The 20550-nt window shown below is 42.4% G+C and overlaps 1 protein-coding gene across 1 annotated transcript in view; it reads left to right on the top strand.

Moving 5' to 3' along the window:
- ATP8A2 (ATPase phospholipid transporting 8A2) overlaps positions 1 to 20550 on the top strand; it is a 554076-nt gene that overhangs the window by 300251 nt on the left and 233275 nt on the right. The window contains exon 25 of the mRNA XM_014581486.4: positions 19928 to 20111. Coding sequence (XP_014436972.2) covers positions 19928 to 20111 — 184 coding nt within the window. The remainder of the gene's footprint in view (positions 1 to 19927; positions 20112 to 20550) is intronic.

The following is a 20550-nucleotide window of genomic DNA, read 5'->3' as shown; positions in this document are numbered from 1 at the left end:
GAAACAAAATACAGGACTATGTAGCACTTTAAAGACTAACAAGATGGTTTATTAGATGATGAGCTTTCGTGACTTCCTCAGATCAAATAGTGGAAGAAAATAGTCACAGCCATATATACCAAAGGATACAATTAAAAAAAATGAACACATATGAAAAGGACAAATCACGTGCACGAGTGTGTGTGTGTGTGTGTGTGTGTGTGTATATATATATATATATATATATATATATATATATATATACATACACACACAGTCCTGTGAACTGACTTCGTTTCTCATAACTGGCTACAAAGAAAAAGCACCCAACAACAAGTTATTTGGTCATATCTTTATACTCTGACATATGCCCTGATTATTTCACTAGAAGGCACTGGAATGGGTTACCTCAGGATGTGGTGGAATCTTCATCCCTAGAGGTTTTTAAGTCCCAGCTTGACAAAGCTCTGGCTGAGATGATTTCGTTAGGATTGTTCCTGCTTTTAGCAGGGAGTTGGACTCAATGATCTCCCAAGGTTTCTTCTAACCTTATGATTCTGTGCCTAAGATGCCTTATTTAAAAATCCAAATTCTCCAAACCCTGATCCTTACTAAGTTAATGAATACTTCAGCAGTGGGCAAATCATTGCTTTTCCTCACAGAGTTGCTACTTATAATCCTGCTGGGGTCATAAAAAGTATTAATGAATGAAGAAAAAAATTAGCAATTTTTTTCGTTTTCCAAGATCCCTGTTAAAAGCCACTTTATATGGTCTAGCTCTTTCACCTGTGAGCCAGTAGCTTAGGTTGATAGGTATTTTTAATTACCTAGGCATCAACAAAGTGGGATGGCTAGTATTTTAAATTACGTTTATGCTAATAATCTGGACTGCATGAAATTTTAAATCACTGTGGTGCTAGCAGTTTGTACTGTCTGGTGTTTTAAATCACTGTGGCAGTAATAGGCTTGACTGTCTGATAGTATAAATCACCCTGATATAAAAATGGATAAGGAGGTTTTTTTTTTCCACAGGAACAGGCTAGGGCTGAATGCTGCCTCTTTGCTGCCCAAGAGTTCACCTTTGAAGATAACAAGTCAATAGAAATGGTCTCATTACCATGCTGCCTGCTGAAACTTTTCAAAGCCAGTTTCTCTCCAGGACACAGGGTCCTTCAGGCAATATCCTTCTGTCTGCCTTTAGGAAAAGGTTAACTTTTTAAAAATATACCCAACCATATTCTTTGTTCCTGAAAATCCCACAATATAACCGAATTAGTACTAATATGACTTAATTGGGCTGCAGCAAAATTCTCAGAAGTCTACTAGATTCTGTGTTATCTTCATTTAAAAAAACATTCTATATATACTGGTGAAAATTATGTAGCCTGGTTCTCCATTACTTGGTACCGTGCACAATTAATTACATCTGTGAAAAATGTTCAAAAAATTACGAAATTAAGTCAGCCTCTTTGTACCGATGTAAACAACCACACAAAGGATCAGACTGTGAAAAAACAGCTTCAAGATGTGTACATCCTAAAGATCCCGATTTAGGAAGGATAATTATAGGTTCACTTCTAAGTCCCTGTTTAGAGTTATCAACTATTAGCAGGTTGATAGAGTATCGGGTATGGAATATCTCATGAAACTGTAACATTTTACAAAAGTCTTCTGAGGGATTTCTCTGGCAATATATTTTTCACTGATAATTTTCGTTAAAAAATTGCATTACAGTTTTCATTCTCCTAATACAACAAGGACACTATCTTGCTCCAAGTGAAGATAATGGGAATTTGGCATGATCAAGCATCAGTAAAATAGTGTTACTACAAATAAAAATATGGGTGTGACTAAGCAACTTGAAATGATAGAAGTATACGTGCAAAGGGAAGCTGGATGTTGGAGGTAAGGATAAATGTAGGAAAGGGCAAACTAGCTTTATAAGTAATTTTTTTAAAAACACCTAAGTCAAGTAAAAGTGCAGTGGTCAGGTGCCTAATCTTCTTAGGCACTTAAAAATATCTTACTAGGTGTATGTCTGTACTTAGGAATCTAAATACCTTTAAAAATCTGGCCCAAAATTCCTAAATTCAAGTCACTAGGACTTCATACAGGTCAAGATCCCAAAGGCAATGCAGAAAAAGTTGCAGGATTAAATTGGCTATTTATTTTTCTTGAGCTATTAAAATACTACTATTATTATTGACTGTAGTGTTTCTGCCGCATCAAATATAGTTCTGTGATCACCTGCATTTATAAAGGGAGTAATTGTTCCATTTCTTCCATGAGCTGCTTTTGTTCAAACTTAAGTTTTGTCTACATAGAGATTTTTGTACAACTATAATTATTTCAGCTAGGAGTTTGATTTTAATTTAAATTTTTAATTTTTTTTAACTGACATGGTTATACTGATATAACTCGTAGTATAAATGCAATTATACTGGTAGTAAAGTGAGCAGGAAAGAACTCTCAACTAAACTAAATCATCTAATCCAGTGGTCCCCAACCTTTTGGAGCTGCGAGGCGCCTGGGGACGGGGCTGCGCATGCGCCGTGTGCCCGGGGGCGACAAACCCATGCGCCGCACGTCCGGGGGTGGGACCGCCAATTTGCTGTGTGCCCGGGGCCAGTGCCCCCCATAGCCGTGCACCCAGGACCGCTGCCCCCCATGCGCCGTGCATCCAGGTACAGGGACGCACATTCGCTGTTCCCCCAGGGCCAGCACCCTCTATAGCCGTGCGCCCGGGGCCGGTGCTCCCCGTGCGTCCAGGTGCGGGGCCACACATTTGCTACATGCCTGGGCCTGGTACCGCGCATGCACCCACGGGCACTGCGTTGGGGACCACTGATCTAATCCATCTGTGTCCACAGTGGAGGTAGGGGTGGAGTTAGTGTACAATTTCTGTGTGTAAACAAAACCTAAACAAACTGGATAAACCATTCCGTAGATTAAGTAAAGAAAATAGTTTCCAGTTACCTAAGATTAAGTGTCTAGGGGCAATGGCTATGTAATCTAGTAGCCTCCCCTTTTTTTAAAAGCTTTTTATCAGGCAGTGAATAGGTCATTAATACTGCCATATGGACTGTTAATGTTGCACTAAAATCACAAAGGTAATTTACAAGCTACCATGTTTGAGGTATATAACCTCAGATATAATGACACACAGGAGAAGTGATTAAATGTGATCCTGTTACTGGGCATAGGCGGTGAGTTATATGGGCTTGTGGTGCCCATGCTGCAGGAATATTCAGAGCCGGCAGCCCTGTTCCACCAATACTTGGAGCTGGGTCTCTCCCTTGGCCCTGCCTAGAGTGGGTCCCGGCCCCCATCTGCTGCCCCCCACCCGAGAGCGTGCCCCCCCCCCCAGCCCCAGAGCACATGTGCGGCATGCTGAAATGCCACGCAACAGCTGAGAGGGGAGATGCCAGGGTGTGGCATGATGTCACAGCCCGTGACTTTAAAACCGCGCAACCCAACGCCAGGCCCAGCAAGTGGTCTGGAGCTCCGGAAGCAGCTGGGGCCCGATCACAGACTCCAGCGCTGCAAACTGGAAGGAAGAAGGTAGGGTAGAGTAGGGTAGGGGAAAAATAGGGGGAAGGGTTAGGAGAGGAAGGGGCTTGTGCTGAGGGGAGGGGGGCAGGTCAGGAGAAGAAAGGGGAAGGTACCAAGGAACAGGGTGGAGGAAAGACAAATGACAGGCATAGGGTTGCCAGGTGTCCAGTATTCACACAGACAGTCCGGTATTTTTGCCTCCTGTCCGGTAAAAAAATTCAGAGAATACTGGACACCTGAGATGTCCGGTATCTTTTGATTTTTTCCCTGGCCAGGAGGCAAAAATACCGGGCACCTGGCAACCCTACAAACACTCAGAGCCCAGCCTCCCACCCCCCCAAGTCCCTCCCTGGCTCCCAACACTCCCAGCCCCCCGACCCAAGCCCCCATGCTTACCTGATTCCTCAAGGCTGCCAGCACAAAATGGCTGCCAACCAAGGGGAAGCAATGCTTCCCTTGGGTCTTAGTGCTCAACTTCTCCCCTGTTCCTATCCCTGCACTCATTCTTAAAGAGGACATGCTGTTTTATTTAAATTTTTTGGTCTCCTCCACCCTTTTTTTTTCCTTCAACAGAATTTTTTTCCGGTGTTTGTTTGGGTTTAGGGGCGGGGGGCTGTTCAGTATTTTTGTTTCAACCATCTGGCAACCCTAGCCAGGCGGCCAAGTGGAGACTGAGGAAAAGGGCAGGAGGGGAGGTGTCAGTGGGATGGGGGACAGGGTGATGCTGGGATAGGAGAGGGTAAAGGCATTGGGGGCTAGGCGGGAGAGGGGGAGGTGTTGGGAGAAGGCTTGAAAGAAGGGGTGGGCATGAGGAAGGCGGGGATGGAACAAGTCATGTGTGAGGGCACAGGAGCTTGAGGGAAACAGGGGGCAGAGGGTGGTGAGGGGGTGGGAATCAAGGAAAAAGAGGGCAAAGGGGGCAGAGGCAGTGAGGGAAGGGGGTCACCAGGAGGGTGCAGGGGTAAGGGAAGGTGCAAGTCCCAGGATATTCTGGGGGTGAAGCAGAAGGGCAAACACCTGCAGGGTAGGGACCAGCACCAGAGGAGAGAGGCAGGGCGGGTGTGTAGAGGGAGGTGTTGGAAGAGGGGATGAGGAGGGGTAGCTCACATGATCAGAGTGGGGCTACTGGAGGAGTGGGCGCAGGGAGGAGAGAAGGGCTGGTGGAGGGGGGCAGGTCGCGGGAGGGCTGAGGACAGTGAGAAGGGCAGGAGTCCGAGTCAGGACAACAGAGGAGGGTGAGGAGTTGGGGGGCAGCAGGCAGCAGGGGAGCTGATGGAGCAAGGGGAGGAGACATGGCAGCAGAGGGAAAAGGTAGAGGTTTATAAGATATTTATTAATATTTGGGTGCCACAGTGGCACATTCAAACAAGCCACATGAACTCAGTACTGGTGCACAACACAAAATTCATTCTGTTCATGGGAGGAAACTCTTAGAGGGAACACTTCCCTCAGCCACTCTGCGCCCGAGTTAATGTCACACACATTGGGTTAATGTAACTGTAGGTCAGTTTGGTGGGGGCCAAACTAATCCCTATTGGTAGGAGGATGGTGGGAAAAGTCCTTAAAGAGGGGACTTTACTTCTGGTCATGTGTCCATCAGAGAAAACATTAAGAACATTCCCACTTCGTCACAACAGGTACAACAGAATATAATATAATATATTTGTTGCATAATGGAATCCACAATGGGTTTGTTCCATGCTTATGCTACTATGGTGTTTGTGTGGATAACCCAGGAAAAAAGGGTGCAAATATAAAAAAGGGTGAAATATATATATTTCAATATATATTGAATATTCAGTATATTCAATATAATATATTGAAGTGAGCGAGTGCTGCTTCTGACCTTCCACTTTTACATTATTTAATAAAATATATATCGGCTTACAGGGAGTGGGGGGGCGGGGACTAGACCCATTCTGGGCACTATCAAAAATGATACAAACCTGCCACCTCTGTTACTGGGATCTCTGTGTTTCCTCTCCATTCCCTGCCTACTGATAACTTGCTATGTAAAATTTAGAGTGTAAATGCGTCAGGTGTAGTATCCATCTTGTTCTACCATTTGCTCTGTAAAGTTCTGAGCATGCTATAGGTGTTGATAGACTATGTGTTAATGATGTAATTGATAATAACCTGCTTCTTATCAGTTTGGCACAAGTTAGACAATTTGGCCAATATTTTTTTAAAATGCCTGCCCCAAGTTAGACTCCTAATTTCATATTAAGACACCTAAACATGTGCCGTGATTTTTTAAAAAGTCCTATTCATCCTTTGACTTATGGAAACTGTTGCATACTTAACATTTTTATGTTCAGACCACTTCCTATTAGGATCCCATCTTTAGGCAGCACCCATTTAAAAAGTTGTCTTTGAAAACATCTGATTTTTTTTAGAACTGTTCTGCTTGCTAAAATCAGCTCTAAAATGCAATAGATTTTAATATAATTTTATCTCCATAATACATCAACGTATATTAATCTGTACTGCTTAACCTATTCCAAATTTGTAAAATTTAATTTTTCTAAATCAGATATTTGTCATGAACAGTCAGTATTATATGTTGGCAGATGGTATAGCCTTCTTAAGATAATTATGGTTTATACTTAATTTACAAGCTAAGATATATCTCTTTATTACCTATATCATACCAAATATTCAAATACTTACATTTTCTAACAGCAGAATGTAAATCCAAATTTGCACATTCGTTTTTCCCCTTCATTCATAATCCAGGAGGCCTTTTTTTCAGAAAGAAGGAGAGTGAAAAATGTTAATGTAGAATAGAAGAAAAATAACAATATTGCCATAATTACAAAGTAGCTGCTTTGAGGAAATAAAATTTCAAATCTATTAATTACATTAAAAGCATACTTCCCAACTATATTTGTTGTTGTTGTTGTTGAGTGGTTTGAGCGGAATAGGAATGTTCCATGGAATAGTAGCAAAATTTTCACATTAGAATATTAGTATATTTTTTGGACAATATTTTGCTGTGCAGGAGCAAAATGCTTGCTATGTAGTAACACAACTAAGATGGGTTCATAGAAACTGTGATGGCATTGTTATTCGGAATCCAGAGGCAGGTGTTCGTCATGGCTATCCTCTTTTAGCCTTCAGCTTCACCCCAGGGCAGAAACACTGTCAGTGAGTTAAAATGCCTGTTAATGAACACAATTTCAGTTGTCACTTAATTTTACCATGTGCTTCAAAATTCTATCCATTTTACTATATACTACACAGTCACACATATGATGTTCTGTGTGTTTAATACTAATGTATACATTGTGCAGATACTGTACAATTTTTTGTGCAGGGACTGAAAGTGACAGACATCTGAATCACATGGCTGATTAGCATGGAAACAAATGTGCATGAATCAGCTTGAGGTGAGGGAAGCTGAGCATTTAACTGGATACATTAATTTCACTTTTTAAAAAGTCTTCTAGCAGTTGCCACTAGCAACCATTATCGATAAGTATGCAAAATGTTCTCGAGTCTAGCACCCTATTTACACATGCTCATTGCTTTTCAAAAGACTCACATTTCAGATTTAGTTTTTCATGCTTACTCTCTGCCCTAAAAAGCATTCTTGGGAAGCTGGACCTGGAGGTGGGGAGTATAAGAAAACACTTCTCAGCTCTTCACCTTCACATTTATGCTGAGGAGGTAAATTAAGACCAGTAATAAAATGAAGAAGGAGATGAAATTAATGGTGAGTCTGCAATCCCAGGATACTCAAGGAGCTGATAGAGGAGGTATCTGAGCCTTTAGCTATGATCTTTGAAAAATCATGGCAGACAGGGGAGATTCCAGAAGACTGGAAAAGGGCAAATATTGTGCCCATCTATAAAAAGGGGAATAAGAACAACCCAGGAAATTATAGACCGGTCAGTTTAACGTCTGTCCCAGGGAAGATAATGGAGCAGGTAATTAAGGAAATCATATGCAAACGCTTGGAAGGTAATAAAGTGATAGGGAATAGCCAGCATGGGTTTGTGAAGAACAAGTCATGCCAAACTAATCTGATAGCTTTCTTTGATAGGATAACGAGCCTTGTGGATAAGGGAGAAGCGGTGGATGTCATATACCTAGACTTTAGTAAGGCATTTGATACGGTCTCGCATGATATTCTTATTGATAAACTAGGCAAATATAACTTAGATAGGGCCACGATAAGGTGGGTGCATAATTGGCTGGATAACCGTAGTCAGAGAGTTGTTGTTAACGGTGCTGGAAAGGGATAACAAGTGGAGTTCCGCAAGGGTCTGTTTTGGGACCCGTACTGTTCAATATCTTCATCAATGATGTAGCTATTGGGATAGAGAGTACGCTTATTAAGTTTGCAGATGATACCAAACTGGGTGGGGTTGCGACTTCTTTGGAGGATAGGGACATAATTCAAAATGACCTTAGCAAGTTAGAGAAATGGTCAGAGGTAAACAGGATGAGGTTTAATAAAGAGAAATGCAAAGTGCTCCACTTAGGAAGGAACAATCAGTTCCATACATATAAGATGGGAAGCGACTGTCTAGGAAGGAGCATGGCGGAAAGGGATCTAGGGGTCATAGTGGACCACAAGTTGAATATGAGTCAACAGTGTGATGCTGTTGCAAAAAAAGCAAATATGATTCTAGGTTGTATCAACAGGTGTGTTGTAAGCAAAACTCGTGAAGTCATTCTGCCGCTCTACTCTGCACTAGTTAGGCCTCAGCTGGAGTACTGTGTCCAGTTCTGGGTGCCACATTTCAAGAAAGATGTAGAGAAATTGGAAAGGGTACAGAGAAGAGCGACAAGAATGATTAAAGGTTTAGAGAACATGACCTATGAAGCCAGGCTTCATGAACTGGGCTTGTTTAGTTTGGAAAAAAGAAGATTAAGGGGGGACATGATAGCGGTTTTCAAATATCTAAAAGGGTGTCACAAGGAGGAAGGAGAAAATTTGTTCCTCTTGGTTACTGAGGACAGGACAAGGAGTAATGGGCTTAAAGTGCAGCAGGGGAGGTTTAGATTGGACATTAGGAAAAAATTCCTAAATGTCAGGGTGGTCAAATATTGGAATAAATTGCCAAGGGAGGTGATGGAATCTCCCTCTCTGGAGATATTTAAGAACAGGTTAGATAGACATCTGTCAGGGATGGTGTAGACGGAGCTTGGTCCTGCCTTGAGGGCGGGGGGCTGGACTCGATGACCTCTCGAGGTCCCTTCCAGTCCTATGATTCTATGATTCTATGAATGGCTAAGATACTGAACACTGTAAAAAAATCTGCTGTAGATGAAGAGTAGAAACTTGAATTTTATGTTGTGGATATGGGTGTGACCTGCTGGAGGTACTGGTTGATATTGATTAAATTAATGGAGATTGCCTATCTCCTAGAACTGGAAGGGACCTTGAAGGTCATGGAGTCCAGTCCTCTATCTTCACGGCAGGACTAAGTACCATCCCTGACAATTTTTGCCCCAAATCCCTAAATGGTCTCCTCAAGGATTGAGCTCACAACCATGCGTTTAGTAGGCCATTGCTCAAACCACTGAGCTATCCCTCCCCACCTACAGGTTTGGCTTCCCAAGGATGCTTTTTAGGGCAGAGAGTAAGCATGAAAAACTAAATCTGAAATGTGAGTCTTTTGAAAAGCAATGAGCATGTGTAAATATTGGCTGAGTGATGAGTTGGAAAGATGTGGACAAAGTTGGGTGTTAAGAGTGTGGGGTGGGTTTGGGAATGGCCAGAGAAGGGGATTTTACAGTGGTCAGGATAGGAAATGGTGAAGGCCTACATAAGAGTTTTGCCCGTGTGGTTATAGAGAAGAAGCTGGCTCTTGAAAATGTCAGGGAGGAAGATGCAGCAAGAGTTGTGTATGGTTTGGACATGTAGTCTAGACATAATTGTCATCATTGTCCTGAAGGACGGGACCGGAGAAAGATTCACTCAGCACTCTCCATCAGAGAAGAGAAGAAGAGGTGGTGATACTCCACCTCAGCTTGGCTAATCGTTATTAATAAACAAACATTTATAAGAAGGAAACCGTTTTCTAATTATCTACTTTGTTTTTTTCTGCTTTGGAAATCTGAGTGGCAGTTTATTTGTTAAAGAACATAATACCCATTGCAAATATGATATAAATAATCAAAAGATGATTCAGTGATGCTTGCAACCAGTGCCCAGTGCATAGTTAGCGGTGGTAGTTATCATAAAAAGATTAAATATAAAGAGACTTACTCCATAAAATACAATCGAGGGGCACAATGCATGTTTTGGTTTAACAAAATGCATTCCTGTTTTAGCCAATTACTCATGTCACTTAGTCTGCTATGGAGGCTTTTGTTTGGCTATAGATCTGTGAAAAGATGTCCCTTAGCATAGCCTTTGTATTATTGAGTGAAATAACAGTTTAGCTCTTATTTGGAACTGGTAGTATGATAGCCAGTCGCTTTGATTTCCAGGGCACGTATCAAGGGAGGCTTAAGTCAAATTAAAAAGCTGTTAAGTATGATGTTTTGGTAGCACCATTTGACAAGGTTTTGAACACTAATTTCAGTGATATATTAGTTCATCTTGCATGGTTCTCTGGGGACCAGAGCAAGCTCTTAAATGTCAATAACCTTAATGTGGCTCAGCTTTCTTTCTGGGCTGTTTCCCAACCTACCTTCCCTGCAGATGAGGTCAGTCATGGCATTTTGAAATACCAGTCTACTTTGTGGTAAAACAGGGTAAATTTGTGTTAATTTTAAGAGGCTCTTTCATGCATTAGCAAAGCATTCCAAAGAAGGAGAGTATCAAATTAGTATGTTTTGTGTTAAAGACATTAATGTATTTAAATGTTATTTCAGTCCCTGTTGAAGCATGGAAACAAGGATATAATATCACTTATTTAAAACACATCTTTCCCCTCTTGACGTCACCTTTTTTTTCCACAGAGAACTTTTAAAGACTACACAGCATGAGTGAAAATATACTAAAATAAGCAGATTCCAGTGACAAGGGAAACTGCATAAATTGTAACGAAAAGCTTCTTTCTTTCTTCGAGCAGTGTCTGCCTAGTGCTCCACTTCAAATGTGCATGGATATCTTGAGTCCCTGATGAGAGATTTCTAGCTAGCATTGTCCATCCGACCCACGCATGTGCCTTGTGCCTCCTCTACATTGTTGGCCCCAGATGGAATATTAGCATGTCCACCCCTTAGAACATGCTTGGCTTTATCTCTTTACCTTTTTTGTATGAAAGTTAGTTCGCTTAGAATGGTGTTAGTGTTAGTATCATTGGTTTTCAGTAAGGGAATTGTTTTCCTCCCCCAAATTTGCCTTCTCTTTATAGGGTTTGTCTGGTTTGTCAGGCTTCAAATGCTGCCTCTCTTGCCGCTCTATACCGCTGAGTAACGGACACTCCTAGGCTATGTCTACACTGCAAGGTTTTTGCACAAAACCCCCTGGAGCATCCACACCTCAAATGCGCTTTTGCGCAAGGAAATCAAGAGTAAAACGGCAGAACAAAGAGCTTTTTCCGACGTAGGTAAACCTCCTTTTATGGGGCATAACTCCCTTTTGCACAAGAGTTCTTGCGCAAAAAGGCAAGTGTGGATGGGAAAAAGCACAGGTGCTCCGATGGCCATTGGAATCAGAGCTTTCTTGCACAAGAGCATCTATGCAGTGTGGACTCTCTCTTGTGCAAGGGCACATTGCTTTTGCGATGTGCTTTGAGGTGTGGACTTCTTGTGCAAGAAGCACGTAATGTAGATGTAGCCCTAGTGTGTCCACTGGCTGCGGGAGTCCCACCTCTCCCAGAAGATAAACTTAGACTATTGGCAGTGGAACATTCCCTGCAACCACCCTCTAAGAAAATTCAGGAGACACCCCTTCCACACACACATTTGTCGCTGGACAGATGCAGGGCCCTGTCACCTCAGAGCAGCTTCTCCTAAAGGAAGCCTTCGGTGACATGGGGAAAACTGCCAAGAAGAGAAGTATGAACTGTTGTCTAGTGTGACCAGATATCCTGTTTTTAAAGGAACAGTTTGGTATGAAAGCTCTACTGCAGGTGTCCCAATTTTTTCTTAAATATGCAAATTGTCCCATATTTTTGTCCTCCCTTCCCCCCAATCAGTTCTTGGTGGCCATGCTGCTGGCTGTATCCCTGCTTGCCAGCTGCCTGCCCGCCAGAGTGAGCGTGGGGAGGGGTGTAGTAGCTGACGATGGTAAGAGTGTGTGAGACTGGCGGTGGGGCAAAGCTGCAGCACACGATGCCCGCTGCTCTCTCTGCTGGTCCATCAGTGCTGGCCCAGCAGGTCTTCGCTTCATCCTGTTCCCAGTCATCACTGGCTGCAAGCTGTGGTGACTGGTGAGGGTGGGCAGGTGCCAACAGCTGCCAGTTACGTATCATCTTTGCTGCCCATACATCGGCCCTTTTTGTGCTCCCCTCTCACTATCCTCTCCTTGCTTTGCCCTATTCACTTCCACAGCATCACTACTCCTCCATTTCCCTCCATGTGGGGTGTGTCCTGCACCCAAAGCTGTGCAGAGAGCCAGTTCTGGGTCAGAATGCTCAGCTCACCAACAGCCTGGCTGTCAGGGTCCTTCCTCCTCACACTAGCTGGGCTGGCACCCCAAGAAAGCCTAGATCCTCTAGCTGCGGGCATGGTCCAGGAGGGGCCAAGGCCTGCATGTACCAGACAGGCACACTGAGAACCTTTATAGATGCACTCCAGTTTTGCCAATATCAGAACACCTGAACAGGAGGGTGTTGATGAACATGCCATTCTGTTCACCACTATTTCTGTTAATCTTGGAGCATAGTTTCCTATTTGGTTTTATTTTCAGGATAAGCTAAGTAGTGAAAGCAGACACGTTCTGCCAGATGGCAGTTATGGAGTGTTGCACATCACTGAAATTTTGTTCCAAAGCAGTCAGGGTATGTCTACACTACCCCGCTTGTTCGAACTAGCGGGGTAATGTAGGCATACCGCAATTGCAAATGAAGCCCGGGATTTGAATTTCCCAGGCTTCATTTGCATAAGCGGGGCACCGCCATTTTTAAATCCCGCTCGTTCGAACCCCGTGCTGCGTGCCTACACGCGGCACAAACTAGGTAGTTCGGACTAGGCTTCCTAGTTCGAACTACCGTTACTCCTCATTCCACAAGGCTACACGCGGCACGGGGTTCGAACGAGTGGGGATTTAAAAATGGCGGCGCCCCGCTTATGCAAATGAAGCCCGGGAAATTCAAATCCCGGGCTTCATTTGCAATTGCGGTATGCCTACATTACCCCGCTAGTTCGAACTAGCGGGGTAGTGTAGACATACCCTCAGTTCCTTTCTAGTACAGTTTGAACTACTCATTTGTTCAGGAATTTTTGTGAACTTGGAAAAGAGGGAGAAACAACCAAGATATCACCTGAACTTCAGGTGAGTTGAGTGGTCTGTGCTATAATCTTCCACTTGTTCATATAGATAGCTTATCTAAAGTGCAGAAATAAACCATGGTTCTGCTAATTTAAGAGAATGAATGCCTTCTAGCATAGTACAGGAAGGCAAGGTGGACTGACAGGAATTAGAAACAATTTGGAAGCTGAAAAGAAAAGTTAAAAAAAAAACCAAAATCTGTCAGGAAATCAGTAACCATCTCAAGTTGTAATGTCTACAGCTAATATACTATAGGTATCAAAAATATTCTCTGGGGTCAGGGAATGTACTTTCCAGGCAAAAAGGTGCATTTTATAAAAACATATTTCTTACTGACCTTAGTTTAAAATTGAGTACATCTATCTTACAATAAAAAAAGCCTTACTAAAGCCTTATTTGTGCGGTAAACTAGAGCACAGTACACTTTAATATATTAACTGTGGATATAGTTTGTCTATTTACCGTAGCTATCTAATATTAGGAATTTGACTAAACCACTTTTTTGGAATTCAGAATCAGCAAGTGCTAATAATGTGATATGAAAAAATCATTCCATCTTTTAGGTATTATTTATTGACAGTCTTACTGGTTTGTATAGTATTGGAATATGCAATACATTTATAGTATGTCAGTTTTAATAACAAAGTCCCGTTTGTATTATGGTATACTAGAAGATTTACCCAGCGTTGCTCAGGTCCTTACCTCTAATTTTTTTTCTTTGTTCAAATAATTTAAAGTACATTTGAAAAGTAAAATCCCTGCAAGCTTCCTGGAAATTTGTCAAAGACACCATAATAGAAGCTCAACTTAAATATGTACCCCAAGTTAAAAAACACAGTAAGAGAATTTTTTTAAAATGCCACCGTAACTTAACAGCCAAGTAAAAGAAGCAGTGAGAGATAAAAAGACATTGTTCAAAAAATAGAAGTTAAATCCTAGTGAAGAAAATAGAAAGGAGCATAAACTCTGTCAAAAGAAGTGTAAAAGTATAATTAGAAAGGTCAAAAAGGAATGTAAAGAACAGCTAGCCAAAAATTCAGAAAGTAATAGCAAAATGTTTGGGGTTTTTTAAGTACACCTGATGCAGGAAGCCTGCTAAATAACCAGTGGGGCCAATGGACAATCAAGATGCTAAAGGCCCTTGTGGCTTTGTTTACCTAAAGCAGGGCTACTCAATTTTGGAAGACCCAGGGCTCACAATAATACTCACAGCACATGCCGAGGGCCGCAACTTAAGTGTGGTTGCACATACATGCAAATATATATGCAAATATATACAAATAGCTTCTTTCACTGACAGGCATGAGTACAAAGCACATCTCACAATGCCCCAGCAGCGCCCCCAGCACCTCCTCCCTGGGGGCTAGAAACGCTACACCCTGTACTCGTCTGTTCTAGCCAGCCCGTCCGCTTGCGTCTTTCAGTGCTCACTCCGCCTGGAAGACACCTCGCTGTTGTGGAGCGTGTTCCCAGTGGAGGCCATGTTCAAAAGATCCCACCTGGGGGCCGTGCATTGAGCCCTTTGTAAATGCAAACCACACTGCAGGCTGCAGAACAACAGGCTATGGGCTGCATGTGACCCACAGGCCGTGTGGTAAGTAGCCCTGACCTTAAAGGGTCCATAGCCACAGAGCCTCATGGCAACTTTTGGCTCCAGTTCCCAGTTTCCAGCCAAAGGCTTCTTTAGGTATACAAAGTGGCGGGGGCCCACTGGCGACTTTCGAAAGCAGGCCTGCGGACTACTTATTCATATAGATCTGAAGGCTGAGATAACTCAGAGCTGGTCACCCATGGCCTCAAGGTGCTCTTCTCTCATTTCCATAGACTATGCCTTTTCTATTCATTCAGTTACATTTCTGGGTTGAGAGGAAGAACATGTCCTATAATCTTAACTCTACATTGTTGGCCCCAGATGTGAATGAGTGAGATTCTAATTGCAACTAATGAAGTTCCTCACATAAATAAAGTTAAGTACATTAATAAATACATTCAGGATTGAGGTCCAGCTTCCATAAATGTTTATTTTTCATTTCATTATGCATTCCTTGTCAGTCAATAAAATCAACTACATATTTGAGAGAGTTTGGCTGTGGGCAAGTGAGTGAAGCTGTCCATCCATTTGTTTAAGAACTCCTCCTAAATGGTAAGAGCTAGGACCACCACATTTGGTATGCAGCTTCCTCTTATCATAATTTAAAGCAAAGTAAGGGTTTGGAGGTGTGGGGGGTAGGAATGTGAGGACGCATAAAACCATACAGAAAAGACAGAATCACCAGGCAGGTGAAAGGGACTGGCTGGGGGCTTCCTCCTCCCATCTGGGACTGCCCTAGCCCTAGACTCCCACCTCCAGATGCCCTTTGGTCTGCAACTCCCTCACCATTCATACAGGAACATTGCTGGTGGTTCCTCTTCATCAGGGAGCAAGGTGAAAGTGCACAGTTTGCTTCATTCTTCAACCTGGCTGGGAAGTGCAGGGGCCAGATGAACCAGGATCAGCCTCAGCTGAGGGACATGCACCCCTCCCCAGGTTGTGCCTGCTGCAGCTGGAGCTATCATGGTCAGGCCCTTCTCACCTTGCCCTAAGCTGCTCTTCCTCCAGGACAGCTTGCATGCTGAGCCTCTTATCCCCAGCCCAACAGCCACAGCATTAAGAACAGCTACATTGGGTGAGACCAAAGGTCCATCTAGCCCAATATCTTGTCTTCCAACAGTGGCCAATGCTAGGTGCCCCTAGAGGGAATGAACAGAACAGGTAATCATCAAGTGATCCATCTCCTGTTGCCCATTCTCAGCTTCCGACAAAGAGAGATTATGGGCACTGATCCTACCCAATCCTGGATAATAAATGTTGATGGACCTATCCTTCAAGTATTTATCTAGTTCTTTTTTTAGCCCTGTGGTTGGTTTTAAACCTGCTACCTGTTAATTTTATTTGGTTATCCCTCGTTTTTCTGTTACGAGAACAAATAAATATCACCAGTCATAATTTTATAGATCTCTATCATATCCACCCTTCGTTTCCTCTTTTCTGAAACTGGGACAAAGCAGGACCCAGCTAAATCATCCCAGCCAGAACTTTGTCAAGCCGGGATTTAAAAACCTTCAAGGATGGAGATTCAAAAACCTTCCCAGGCAACCCATTCCAATACTTCGCCACCCTCCTACTTAAATAGTTTTTCCTAATTTTCAACCTAGACCTCCCCCCCTGAAACTTGAGACAATTGCTCCTTGTTCTATCATCCGTCACTATTGAGAACAGCCTTTCTCCATCCTCTTTGGAACCTCCCTTCAGGAAGTTGAAGGCTGCTATCAAATCCCCCCTCACTCTTCTCTTCTGCAGACTAAATAAGCCCAAATCCTTCAGCCTCTCCTCGTAGGTCATGTGCTCCAGCCCCCTAATCATTTTAGTTGCCCTCTGCTGGACCCTCTTAATGAGTCCACATCCTTTCTGTAGTGGGGGGCCCAGAACTAGATGCAGTACTCCAGATGTGGCCTCACCAGTGCCGAATAAAGGGGAATAATAACTTCTTTAGAGCTATTGGAAATGCTCCTCTTAATGCACCCCAATATGCCTTTAACCTTCTTGGCTACAAGGGCATATTGTTGACTCATATCCAGCTTCTCATCCACTGTAATCCCCAGGTCCTTTTCTGCTTAACTGCTATTTAGCCAGTCGGTTCCCAACCTGTAACAATGCTTGGGATTCTTCTGTCCCAAGTGCAGAACTCTGCACTTGTCCTTGTTGAACCTCATCAGATTTCTTTTGGCCCAATCCTCTAATTTGTCTAGGTCACTCTGGAACCTATCCCTGCCCTCCAGTGTATCTACCTCTTCCCTTAGCTTAGTGGGATCCGCAAACTTGCTGAGGATGCAATCTATCCCCTCATCCAGGTCATTAATAAAGATGTTGAACAAATCCAGCCCTAGAACCAATCCTTGGGGCACTCCACTTGAAACTGATTGCCAACCAGACATTGAGCTGTTGATCACTATCTACTGGGCCTGACAATCTATCCAGCTTTCTATCCACCTTACAGTCCATTTATCCAATCCATGCTTCCTTAACTTGCTTGCAAGAATATTGTGGGAGATTGTATCAAAAGTTTTGCTGAAGTCAAGGTATATCACATCCATTGATTTTCCCCATGTTCACAGAGCCAGTTACCTCATCATAGAAGCTAATAAGATTGGTTAGGCATGATTTGCCCTTCATGAATCCATGTTGACTACTCCTGATCATTTTTCCCTCTTCCAAGTGCTTCAAAATGGATTCCTTGAGGATCCCCTCCATGATTTTTCTGGGGACTTGGGTAAGGCTGACTGGTCTGTAGTTCCCTGGATTGTCCTCCTTCCCTTCTTGCGTAGGCCCAGATTTAACCTCACTTAAAAACTGCTTGCTTACATAATCAGATATGAAAATGTCACAGCACACTATTACTGAAAAATTGCAGGCTGGCCTACTGCTTCCCACAGTTCTCTTTGGCCAAAGACAGTGAACCATGGCCAATAGGAGCTATGAGCGGCTATAACTACAGATGTACAGGTAAATAAAGCCTCTGATGGCATCCAAACCACCTCTAGCCCACGGGCCACTTATTATTGCCCACCCCTCATCTTTATTATAGTTGCAGTGTCTGGACACTTTAGAAGAATGCATGAATAGCCCTGATCTTCTATCAGGATTCTCTAATATGGGTTAATAAAACTCTGTATGGACAAAGGCCTCCTATCTGGTAGATTCCAATACATGATAGGGTCTAATTTCTTTTTTAAACAGTTTTATATAGTAAACAAATCAAAGCCATTGTATAAGTAAACAAAAAGATCTAGGTTGTGCCATTATAGAGAAATAATTACACCGCTCATGTGTCCAAAGGTGCTTTGCTTTGCATCTTGCCTTCAATACACCAGAGGCATATAAACTTTGTTCTCTGCTCACACAGAGACACTTTTGTCAGAGATCAAAACTGAGAACGTTCTCATTGTATTTTACACCATGAACATATATAAAAGTTAGAATTTGACTCAAGTTGGGGTCAGATGGATTATAATGAATTATAATCAAACATCTCATTTGCATGGCAGATTAGCAGGGTGGTCTGTCTTTTCTGTTGGCAGTACAGTTGATCCTCTGGAGTGTTAAGTGCTATTTTACATTGCTGCACAATGGAGGGCTTAATAAATCTGTCCAATGAGAATTTCATGCACAAAGTCATTGGGATTAAATGGTTTTTATGGCCCAGTCAACTTTTCTCTGCTTTCAGTTTTTTGAAATGCAACAGCTGCTGTTGCTTCTAAATGTTTGTGTTAACATATGAAGATCAACCATAGTAACTTTTTTTCAGATAAATTATTCATTGAGCCTGATACTAAAGGGTGCTCAGCATTAGGCAGAATGAGTCCTTAAAGTGAAAGGCTCACCAAAAGCCATATGTTCTTTTTCCTTATCAGCTATAATCCAGCCAGATGTATAAAGAGGATAAATATAAGTCACTCCCAGGGTACAGAGGTCTGAAAACATAGTGTATAAAATCCTTATGCTAATAGTAAAGCCTTTGGGTATCAGTTATGTTTTGTTTGTGAGTGCATGTGCCTTCTTCAGCCTTCTAACAGCTTTGTCTACAGCTTTATGGAAGGTACCTAAAGTAGTCTTGTGAATTCATTGGACTAAAATTGATATGGGAAGGAATTAAGTTTTTACAGATGGGCCTAGAATTGAAATAGCGAAACTGACTAGTTATGTGGATTGCCAAAATAACTACAATAATTTGGGTTATTGTACCTGAATAAAAAGTGATTCAAGTGTGTGATGATCCAATATAATGCATACAGGTTCTGAGTCTTTTCTGACTTACATTGATGTCAATCAGGAGTATCTCCATTGAATTTTGTGCAGGTATGTCCAATTGAAACTGAAGTAAATGAGAAGAAATCAGGTTCAAAATGTCTACATATATGATAGATATGAGTGAACATGAAGACAAATTTGTCATGGAACCATAGGGCCATTTTTTTTCTCATTTACACTGGTGTAGAAAGCAGCCAAACTCCACTGAAATCAATGGAGTTAGATGTCAAAGTGGCATAAGTGACATTGGGGCAGAGCCTTTATTCAACACCATGTGCAGAAATTCTATTTGTGTCTTGCAAAGCAGCTGCAACCTTGGAGTCTTCATCCTGTACAGAGAAGACTCATGTTTGATTTAGTGGCCTGAATTGCAGCACATTGGTACAGGAGTTATCTATGAGCTGTCAGGTTTCCAGATTTAGCTACTTTGACAAGTTAAGAGGTGATCTGAGTTTTGGTGTATGTTACATGCATGTAAGTAACCAGCATCAGAAAACAGTAAGGTGGTATAACTTACTGACTATGGAGGCAGGAAGATGGAAAAGCAACCTGCTGTAGTAGGTAGGTGTAAGGTAACTTGGAAGAAGGGTCTTTTCCTATTCCTTCTTATTTCTTCTTGGTAGTTGCTTCTCTTACTATTATCCTGTCCTTGAATCTCAAAAACCACCACCACATTTTGTACCGTTTGACTTCCTTGTTTGAAGTCTCTGCAAAGAGATGGAGCATTGAAAGCATCTTATCCTCCCAAACTAATGGTGCCCTACGGATGGGATAGTAGGGAAGTTTGCGTAGCTGATGTATAGGATGTAGCCAATAAAGAAAAGACTTCAGTCTCCAGGACTTTGTCTAGCATCTCTCTTGAGCGTTAAATTCACACACATACAAAATCGTTAAAATCAATTTAATGTTCTTGCTTATGGTCTCTATTTATTCACATTCATTTTAACTTATAAAAATGGAAAATATTTGAAAGCTTCTTTTTCTTTCTGAAAACGTTTGGCACGTTTTCTAAACTCTAAGTGTTGAATTAGGCAATTTTCCAGTAAGTCCCTTTCAACACATCTAAATCTAGATTACAGCTGTCCTTTTGGAAAGGCATACATTGCTCAGCATGTGGGAAACTGACTGACATTTTCTCTTCTCCTTTTCAGAGTGTCTCCTCTGCAGAAGTCTGAAATAGTAGACATGGTAAAGAAACATGTAAATGCCATCACACTAGCCATTGGAGATGGTGCCAACGACGTGGGAATGATCCAGACCGCGCATGTGGGAGTTGGGATCAGCGGGAATGAGGGCATGCAGGCAACGAACTCCTCTGATTACTCCATAGCACAGGTCAGAAGCATTAAAAAACAGCTGCTATGTCCTGTTGACAGAGGTATCAGCTGTGTGGCAGTATAAGCTTTTCATTGCCGGCTTTCAAGCTGAGAAAAATCTTTGTTCATATCCTCTTTGAGACTGCCATCTAAAACTAATACCTCGGATGTATTTAGGATCATTTTAGTTTTGATCCTGTTGTACCCTTTGGGGCAATGATCTACCCTTTCCTAAAGGCTTAGGTTTCTTCTTACCAGCTGTGGAACTTTCAAACTGTTCAGTAGTCAGGGCGAGGCGCCATTCATGACACCCTTCTAATTATAATTGATCTTCCTCAGTGTGCTCTTGTCAGTGACACCTGTTGGTGAACTATATTAATGCCCAGAAGAGTTAGATGATGAGGGGGCATTCCTTTTATTTTTAAATCTCTTTACCCATTTTTCTTACATTACTAACA

Source organism: Pelodiscus sinensis, chromosome 1, assembly GCF_052426305.1.
Source record: "Pelodiscus sinensis isolate ZL-2025 chromosome 1, ASM5242630v1, whole genome shotgun sequence".
Lineage (NCBI taxonomy): Eukaryota > Metazoa > Chordata > Testudines > Trionychidae > Pelodiscus > Pelodiscus sinensis.
The sequence above is the reverse complement of the archived record's forward strand: the minus strand, read 5'-3'. Positions and strand labels throughout refer to the sequence as shown.